The sequence below is a fragment of the Stomoxys calcitrans genome, chromosome 5 (genome assembly GCF_963082655.1).
Source record: "Stomoxys calcitrans chromosome 5, idStoCalc2.1, whole genome shotgun sequence".
Lineage (NCBI taxonomy): Eukaryota > Metazoa > Arthropoda > Insecta > Diptera > Muscidae > Stomoxys > Stomoxys calcitrans.
Window position 1 is genome coordinate 86,236,776 of NC_081556.1, and position 10,298 is coordinate 86,247,073.

The 10,298-nt window shown below is 39.8% G+C and overlaps 1 protein-coding gene across 3 annotated transcripts; it reads right to left on the reverse strand.

Moving 5' to 3' along the window:
- Positions 1-213: 213 nt before the first annotated feature.
- LOC131998177 (uncharacterized) lies at positions 214-9,992 on the reverse strand. 3 transcript variants are annotated; one of them, XM_059370541.1, is made up of 3 exons: positions 9,808-9,992; positions 9,543-9,688; positions 214-1,165 (listed from the first exon to the last, which is right to left on the reverse strand). In XM_059370541.1, the coding sequence occupies exons 2-3, from the start codon at positions 9,551-9,553 to the stop codon at positions 328-330; spliced, it is 849 nt and encodes a 282-aa protein (XP_059226524.1). In that variant the 5' UTR covers positions 9,554-9,688; positions 9,808-9,992; the 3' UTR covers positions 214-327. The 3 variants fall into 3 exon arrangements, with proteins under 3 accessions (XP_059226524.1, XP_059226523.1, XP_059226522.1); XM_059370540.1 differs by having other exon boundaries at positions 9,543-9,700; XM_059370539.1 differs by having other exon boundaries at positions 9,543-9,992.
- Positions 9,993-10,298: the final 306 nt, after the last annotated feature.

Here is a 10,298-nt window from a genome sequence, read left to right on the forward strand (position 1 = left end):
TGCTGCACAAGTGAAGTTAGTTGAGGCTAAGCAAGCGCGAAAGACGCCCTTTTGATTTAGTAAAGTATTTCAGCCGTATAGATAATGTTAGAAAGAGACAAAAAGGGGGTTTAGTACGTACTAGTTAGTAATCAATTCGTTGCGATACATATTAGGATGAAAGCGTTGCCAATCTTATATTAGTTAACGTTAAAGAAAATTCAAATGGTTAAATTCAATATAATTCATTTGCCTTATTCTAAAGATGTTTATGACTTATATAAAAATGACTGCAAAAATGTTGTTGAAGTTGCTTCAACATGCCGGCCGCCTTGCAACACTGCAAAATCAGTAGTGACAAGCACCTGAGATGACCCAGCCAAAGATGGTACTCTGTACTAGTGGCATATTGGAAGACGATTGGATTAGGCCAGCTCGTAAAACTTTGGATAGTTGATCATTCGCCACAATGATTTCAATATTCGATGGGTGAAAAAAATGTGGGTCTGCCAGGTCGGTTAGATGGTCATACAACGCTTTAAGTTTTGGCTCATTAGTGGCTTTTGGTAGCACGGTGTGAAATTGAGATTTTACTAAACCATGAATCTGAATTTTTATTAAAGGGTCATGATACGATTCCAGATTTAAGCAGCAATACTCTTTGCCATCTCGCTTAGTAGTGCGAACATTAAGGCGTTCGACCAATTCTTTCAAAACCACGGTCTGAGCTTCTCCAGAGCTAAGCAGCAATCGCGCTTTTTTTGGACCAGTAGATGTCACGATCCGAGCAAGAGCAGTAGGAAGGAAAACGTGCATTGTTGGACGTCGGCTCAAACGCTCATTTAAGTGTTTCTGACGGCTAGAGGCTACAGGTGTTTCCCGAAGAGCTGAATCGCTTCTTCCGTTTCCTTTCGTCTTAAAATGGGCATTCCGATTTTGTTGTTTGGTTCCAGAGGATTTGTCGTCGGTATGAACCATAGTGTGGTGATTTTGTTGGCATACCATGCACTTTTGCCTGGATGGGCACCAGCTTCGTGTATGTGCAGTGCATAGGCAATTGAAACAAAAGCCTTTTTCTCTTATGACCTTCCGTCGTTCCGAGACAGGCATACGTTGAAATTTGGGACAATGTTTTAGGAAATGTCTTTCCTCGCAGATACGACACTTTGGTGTGCTAGATGTTGAGCTGAAATGTAGGATTTGGTATATTTAATGTGTGAACGGATTTGGAGAAATTTGACAACTAAGCTTTTGGAAGGATACACAGTTTAACCAAGGGTCGAACAATTGTACCCCTCTGTGTGCGTATTTCCGCCACACGAACCTTTGAATCTTGCCCAGTAAATACTTTGATAACTCTACCTAAGCACCATTCAGTAGGGGGTAAATTGTCTTCCTTGACCACAACGAAGTCATCCTTTTCTAAATTTTGTTGAGATGATTTCCATTTATATCTTCTTTGTAGTTCACAAACATATTCGTTTTTCCACCGTTTAGAAAACATTATTTGCAAAGATTTCAGTCTTTGCCAGCGATTCATCAAAGAGAGATTGTCTGAATACTCTTCAGGGATCGCCATAAGCGCTGCTCCTCTTATGAAATGGCCAGGGGTTAAAGGAATAAGATCAGTCGGGTCCTCGCTTATTGGTGACAATGGTCTGGAATTAAGCACACTTTCTATCCTGACCAACAGTGTGGAAAATTCCTCATAAGTAAATTTGAGATTGGAGGCAACTTTCCGTAAATGAGCCTTCATGCTCTTTACAGCTGCCTCCCACAGGCCACCCATATGTGGAGCATGGGGTGGAATGAAATGCCAGGAAAACCCGTACATTCCGTACTTCTCTGCAACCGATTTCTCGGCCTTTCTGAGGAACTCCTTGTATTCCCTTAAGAGAGATCTACTTGCTCCAATGAAATTGGTACCATTGTCTGAGAAGACTTTTTTAGGAAACCCCCGTCGTCCTACGAAACGATTAAAGGTGGAAAGAAAGGCCTCAGTGGAAAGGTCTGAACAGGCCTCCAAGTGAATAGCCCTGGTCGATAGGCAGACAAATATAGCAGCGTATCCCTTTTGCAATTTCGCATTTCGCAATTTGGAAGTTTTCAATTCAAACGGACCTGCAAAATCAAGTCCAGTGTGCGTAAAAGGCAAAGAGAATGTGCATCTTTCAGCCGGTAATGCAGCCATAATTTGGTTTCTCACTCGATGTTTATAAACGGTACAGATTTTGCAACTCCTGACACAATGACGTACAGCGCTCTTTAGGCGAATGATGTAGAACTCCTGTCGAATAGCACGCAACATGGTTTGATGCTCCGCATGTAAAAGAATCTTATGTGTATAATCAATAAACAGCTTGCAAAACCTGGAATTCTGTGGCACTATGATGGGAAATCTTTCGTTAAAGCTTAAGTCCGAGTTTGCCAAGCGGCCATTTACTCGCAGCAGACCATGTTCGTCGAGAAATGGATTTAAAGTCAATAACCTACTTTTGCAATTAATAGGTTGGTGGGACTCAAGGGCCTGGTATTCGGCAGAAAAGTATGAAATCTGTGCAAGTCTTACTAATCGAAATTTTGTAGAAATAATCTCCTGCGGAGAAATGAATACATTTTCTGTTTCCGGGAAGTTCCTTTTTTGACATCTCCTTGCAAATCGCAGCATGAAACAGATTACCCGTAGAGCCCGATCGAGAGATGAGAACCGTTCCAGTATATCGTCAATCACTTGTGTTTGGCAGGTAATAACCTTTTTCTCGATAAAAGCCTCTTTGTAGGTCATTTGCTTAGGCCAAAACTCAGATGGTTTGACGAGCCACTGTGGTCCATGCCACCATAAATGATTTGCGTCTAGTTCTGACGCAGTACATCCACGAGTACCAATGTCGGAAGGGTTATCCTTGGTTGGAACGTATCTCCAGTTGACATTTCCAACGTTTTCTAGTATCTCGGAAACTTTATTGGCAACAAAGGTTTTCCAGTAAAATGGAGGTTTTTGTAGCCAGGATAATGTAATGGTAGAATCTGACCACAGATATATTTCTGCAACAGTGAAGCTTAAATGTTGACGAACTGATTTCAACAATTTTGATAGCAGTGTAGCTCCACATAATTCCAGCCTGGGAAGACTGACAGTTTTCAACGGTGCCACTTTGCTTTTGGAAACTAACAGAAACGATGTTGTAGCGCTATCCGAAATAGTTGATACAATGTACAAACAGGCGCAGTATGCTTTCTCAGAAGCGTCACAGAAGCCATGAATTTGAATCCTTGCCTCTGGGGCGTAATGGATCCACCGAGGAATTTTAATATTCTCAATTTCATTGAAATTTGAAAGAAACATATTCCACTTTTCCAAGGAGTGTGGTTTGACTTCCTCATCCCAGTTCGTGCCGTCAATCCAAAGCTGTTGCATGAGAATTTTGGCCAATACAATTATCGGGGTTAACCAACCAGCTGGATCGAATAGTTTAGCAACTATAGACAATATTTTCCGTTTAGTAATCGGAGTAGACGGAATGGAAATGTTGGTGACTTTGTAATAAAATTGATCAGACATAGCATTCCATCGAATGCCTAATGTTTTGGTATCGCTTGTTTCTTCGATTTTCAAAAAATCTTCTGTAAGAAGGTCTTCCGGGGGCAAGTGTTGAAGAATTTTAGAGTGATTAGCCGTCATTTTTTTTAGAGGGAAACCCGCAGAATTTAACAAGTCAATAAGTTCCAAGACGTGTGATCGGGCTTCCGTTATTGTGTGTCCACCCGAAAGAATGTCGTCCACATAGATTTGGGTTCGTAGAATGGATGCAGCCGTTGGGTGGGTATTCTTTCCATCTTCACTCAATTGCAACAGTGTGCGTATAGCCAGATATGGTGCACAGTTCACACCGAATGTGACAGTTTTTAACCAGAAATCATCAACCCCTTCACTAGTCGAGTTACGAAACAGTATCTTTTGATAGGGTCTGTCCTCTTCGTGAATCAGAATTTGGCGGTACATCTTTTCAATGTCGCCATTAAACACATACTTAAAAAAACGCCAGCGCAATATAACGTTCATTAGATCGTTTTGAAGAGTGGGGCCTGTATGTAGCATGTCGTTCAATGAAACTCCTGTAGAAGTTTTTTTGGATGCGTTAAATACCACTCTTAATTTGGTGGAGACGCTTTCAGATCTAACCACAGCATGGTGCGGTAGATAAAAAGAAGAGTAGCGATTGTTCTCACATATTTCCATTGATGGCGCGATTTCCATGTGATCAAGCTTTAAATATTCAGATAATACCCTTTTGTATTCTTTGGCAAGTTCAGGAGAATGTCCAAGAGTTTTCTCCATACGAAAGAATTGTCCCATAGCAATACGTCGCGAAGATCCGAGTACTCTATCAGGCGGTAAATCCTGTCGGAATGGCAGGCGGACCCTGTATCTCCCATCAGGCAGACGATCAGTTGTCTTTCGGAAAAATTCTTCGCACCGGGCATCACTTTCAGAAAGCGGTTTTGCAATTGGAACTTCCTCTATTTCCCAGAACTTTCGAATGTCGTCATTTAGAGTATCAGTGGATACCACCCAGGAAGCAAATGTTGTAACAGAGCGTGGTCTTGGTGGTCCACTTATCAGCCACCCAAATTCCGTTTCCTGTGCCAAAAGACTTCCAGAAACATTCTTTTGAACACCAGATTTAATGATATACGGTAAAATATCGCTTCCAAGCAACATATCTATGGGGCCAGGCTTAAAGAAGTTTGGATCTGCCAATTCCAGGCGATTTAACGCCGACCAATCAGAAATTTGGGTGGGAGCACCTGGCATTAAATGCTTCAGATTGGAAATAACAATGGCCGAGGTGCGTAATTTGAAGTCAGACTTTCGGGACTGCAGAGTAACATCACACAGTTTAGATGAGTTTTCCAGAACGGTTCCTCCTAACCCAGATATTCGAGTTAACGACTTTTTAGTGGGGATTGAAAGTTGTCTAACAATTCGACTTGAAATAAAGGACTCCTGAGAGCCTTGATCAACAAATACCCGAATGGCAAACAATGTTCCCAAGTGCTCGAGGTTCACTAAGGCGGTAGGTAAAACCGTTTCTTGTCCGGAGTTTGCAAAATTAGATTGGACATTCGATACATCATCATAGGCGGCATAGGAAGTAGATGGCTCATCCTCATATTGTGCATCGACGTGAAATGAGGATGATTCATGTTGGTTGTTTTGTGAGCTGTTTCCGGTTGTTCCACTTGTATGTCTTGCACCTGAATTCCTATTTCCGGCGGGGCCAGTGGGATCCGGGTGTAGCATAGTATGATGTGATTGCTGACAAGTCTGGCACAACTTTTCGCTTTGGCAATTCTGAGCCTGATGTCCGTAGGAGAGACAGTTCTCACAAATCTTGTTGGTAGAAACAAACTTTTTCTTCTTACCCAGTGGCCAAGCCTTAAATTGTGGACAGCCCCTCAAAGAATGGTTCTGTCGACAAATTTTGCATGGGCGATAATTCGAATCCGACTTCGTGTGAAAATTCTGAGATTTGTGAGCAGATTGAGAAGAATTCGTCGGTCTCTTCATATCGGAAATTGACTCTAACATGTCTAACCTTTTCGCGATAAAATCATCCAGTTGACTCCAACTTGGCATTGATTTGTGGTCATCTATTGAATTCTCCCAAGCAGTAAGTGTTTCGTCCGGCAGCCTGGACGACACCCAGAAAACAAGAAAAGGGTCCCATGATAACACAGATAAACCGTAGGACCTTAGAACAGACAGACAGTTGTTAACTGTGAATTGTAAGTTCCTCAAAGCCTTCCCTTTCTCTGAGGATACGTGTTCAGTTTCGAAAATTCTCCTAAGTTGGTAATTTATCAGAATGCGTCTATTTTCATAACGCGATCGCAGAGCCTCCCAAGCCAACTTGAAATTTTCATCAGTGAGCGCAAACTGTTTTACGATCTGATTTGCCTCCCCACGCGTCTTTGACCGAAGGTGGAATAGCTTCTGCGCAGGAGACAATTTGGGGTGTTTGGCATAAATTGCCGTAAACATGTCCCTGAAACTCGGCCACTTATCGTAGCCACCACTAAAAAATTCAGTGTCGCATGGCGGGACTTTTACAACGAAACCCCCATCTTCCGTAGCCCTAGTCTCTGTTTCCTCCTTCGCCTTAGACTTCTCCAGCTTCTGCCTCTCAATTTGAACTAAATCAAGAATAGCCGCCTTACAGGCCTTGTATGCCCTACAAGATTCAGAGAACTTCGAGTGAATCGCATTGCGCACCTCTTGAGTGTACTCAGGTTTTTCAGACGTCATCTCCGTCTCATAAACCTGTGTCAGTTGACGCCAACGTCGCTCCAAGTCATCTAGTTCGACCTGCAAACTAGATGCAGTATGATCCTCAATGGGAATTCCAGAAAAATTGGCGCAAAAAGTGACCACTTGGTCCGAAAAAAAGATAAACCTCTGGGAACTCATCTTCAGCTGAATGTGAGAAGCGACGAAATACCAAACAAACTACAAAATTTGAGAGTATAACAAATAATGGCCTATTCAAATAACCTCAAATGGTACCTTTATCAGTGAAATAAAAGGGTAATATATAGACCTCTACTCGAACTCAACACAGATTGCTCTTCGAAAACCGCCGAAGACAACTCAGGTCCAATAACAAAACATCAATTACCACTCGCGATCATAGGAATTCCGTACCAACGTGAATATAGTACAAAATTCAACTTGGTCAAGTATATCCGGTTACAGGTCTTAACGGATGATCCTAAAACGCAGTGAACCAATTAAAACCCCAGCACGGAACTTGTGTATACTGGTCTCCTTCGAAATATGGTCACTCTCTTTCTCCCAGTCACTAAGCCATTCGTGATAAAATGATTCTGAGAAAAAAAATTCCACCAAACGTCTTGGGACTTCCTCCTGAGCTCTTCTTCCAGAAAGGAACTCTGAATAGTAACGCGTGCGTGCTATGGACTTCTTCTACCCCGATTCAACGTGCTCTCCTCCTCAGCGGCGGAGCGATTAATCCCAAAGTTCAGTGCTAATATTTCCGGTTCACCGTACTAAGTCTCTTATCTCCGAAATAGATAAATAAACCAAAGTTCTATGGCTCCTAAGGTGTCAATTGGTAATTCATATGAAATATAGTATGTCAAGTGTCACCTATATCCCAAGCCAGGACATATAAGGTGTAATGTAAAAATACAGGTGAGAGATGGGTTCAGTCCCATACAATTCATTCAGGTAAGCAATATGGTAAATAAATTCATGCGCTTAGATTGAAAATAATCGACTGGAGGTAAATAGGAAAAAAATTAAGGTAGCATAATGGGTTCAATACAAATAAGGGTTCCAATGTTGCGGTACTCTCTAATAAGCTGTTTATTTAGAAAATAACCATTTTATGGTTTCATGGCGAGAAATTGGGTAAGTGGGTAACAGAGTAATCGTTTCCTGGGATAATATATATGTATGTGCATTGACGTGGATTGTCCTTTATTATTCGATATATGACCTACATATATTCTCATCCCAAAGTATAGGTGAGTCAATATAAGCATCAAATATTATATTCAAGTATTGATGTCAAACTTCATCAAGATAACTTCATAACCTGATGTGCATATATCTCTAAAATTTAATTCGTGTTTAATTTCTTTCCTCCTCATGTATGAAATTTGTAGGAGCATCGTAGCCATCTGTCTACACATAACAATACATGTTTCATCTTCCAACCGGTGTATTATTGACAAATTCGTTTTAATTCAATTCCCGGCTGTGATTGGCCACTTGTCATACATGACACCTGTTGGACACTTTCAATTTTAAATATACAATCTCCTTTTGACTTCCAGATAATTTCGTGAATTCTTCGTTATATCCAGATTTTTATTTAGAAAATGTAGCGTTTTCTGGCAATATCGCGTGTTTTTCAGGGACTGAAAGCCAACAACTATTTAAATTGATTTTCTCATAGGAATTTATAAAATTTTGTCAATGAAACTTACGTGAAACCATTGTTTCAATGAAAATAGAAAATTGTCATGATAAAAGGTAAGGTTCAAGGAAAAGTAGCAACATTCATAAAAACAGCTTTTCTATGAAGAATGAAATTTCAGTAGTGACTTCACAAACGGCCCTCGTATGTATACTTTGTAACATGAATGCACTCACCGCTAACCTTCTCTCCCCCTTTTGCAAATCATACCGGTTTCTTGTCTGACTTAGCCGCTAATACTCCATGTGTCTCCAATTTCCAACAAATTCTATGATGTATTTGGGGCTTTTTCCCTTTCGTTTCTAGCACATGGAATTCAATTATTCAATGGATGCTAATCGATGTTAAGGCACAATTTTTCTTTTTTCTTTTCTTTAAACCGGAAACTTCCTTGCTTTTTACACACGCTTTAATTTCAGTAAGAACAAACTTGTCTAATTAGATTTTGCCACAACTATGTTTTAAACTTTCTATACACTTTCAACTTTATTTCCGTTCATCTCAATAGTTTTCTAATTAGAATCTTCCACATTTCTATTACGAAAAAGTTTTTGTTTTTCTCTTTTCTAAAGATTATTTCTTCATATTCATACACCATCCATGCAGCCTCGCTTCAAAAACTAAATGAGGAATCGCCTCTCATTGGTCTTCTAGCAGCCTGAATGTATTCGTCTGCAGATCAGCACGGCTCTGTACGTATAAGAGATGAGTTTGGCTTTATGTATTTGCAGTGGAGTGGAAGAAGTCTCAATCTAAGAGAGTCAGTAATGGAAAGTTAGAGGTCTCAACCGTAGTCGCATAGGATTGGGAGCCTGTTAGTTAAGCCAGTGTGAAATGACAAATCCAATGGCAAAGGGAAGAGCGTTCGTGATGAGATTTCGTTTCTACCTCTTCCTCTGTACGTAGAGAATTATGTATGCCAGCAGCGGCGTGGGCGTGAAGTGCAACAAAATTTATATATTCGAGAATTACGAGTATATCAGTATAAGTAAAAAAAAACAAAATTGTGTCTCTTTGCGAACACTTATGTATAACAAAAGTGTGCAAATTACACCAGTGCTATTAGAGTATTACTCTCTAATCTGCAATTTCTTGTTGTTGCAAAGACAGATTGGAATGACAGCAACTTAGATAACAGTCGTACTCTTAAGTTCTGGGTTAGAAAACAGCAATGCAAATACACACTTTATGTCTATTTATTCCTATAGTCTCATAAAATTAAATGCTCTGAAGATTATCTTAAGCTCGTGAAGCAAGATTCGATCGTTCATATATTTTTGCTCGTGAAGCAATATTAAATCTTTATATAGTCTGCTTGTGAAGCAAGATTCGATTTCCATATATTTTTTGCTCGTGAAGCAAAATTAGTTTCCGAAGGTATCATCAAGAAACTCTTTTGACAAGAGCATTGAGAATTATTCATGTGGACTATGTGCGCCTTTTTTGGGTTTCAACAGTACAAAAGACAGTTTTTTATTTTTGGACTTTCATGTCATGTAACATTCAAATTTAATCGCCAAATCCCTATCCGTTCACACATTAATAAATCCTACGTACCTTTTTCCCATTGTCTTCTATGGAAGTTATAGAATAATTTGTTTTTAAACTAGAGCGGTGGACGTGATCCCAGCTTTATAGATTCACTTGTTCTTTCCAGGTTCGATGGACCATGTACAATTCTGGTAGTAAATGTGATGAGTGGACTGTATTGGATGCTTCCAGAACCGTAACAATTTACCATTGAAAGTACAGAAGAAGAAGAAAAAAGGCAAGGTTTCAGTTTGCTAATGTGGAACAGTTTATTAGCGATTTCTTTGCTTACCGCCTCCTAACGATGATGCTGCACAAGTGAAGTTAGTTGAGGCTAAGCAAGCGCGAAAGACGCCCTTTTGATTTAGTAAAGTATTTCAGCCGTATAGATAATGTTAGAAAGAGACAAAAAGGGGGTTTAGTACGTACTAGTTAGTAATCAATTCGTTGCGATACATATTAGGATGAAAGCGTTGCCAATCTTATATTAGTTAACGTTAAAGAAAATTCAAATGGTTAAATTCAATATAATTCATTTGCCTTATTCTAAAGATGTTTATGACTTATATAAAAATGACTGCAAAAATGTTGTTGAAGTTGCTTCAACACTTAGAATGAACTTTAATCAAATATACTTTTTTTACACTTTTTTTCTAAAGCAAGCTAAAAGTAACAGCTGATAACTGACAGAAGAAAGAATGCAATTACAGAGTCACAAGCTGTGAAAGAATTTGTCAACGCCGACTATATGAAAAATCCGCAATTACTTTTTGGGCAACCCAA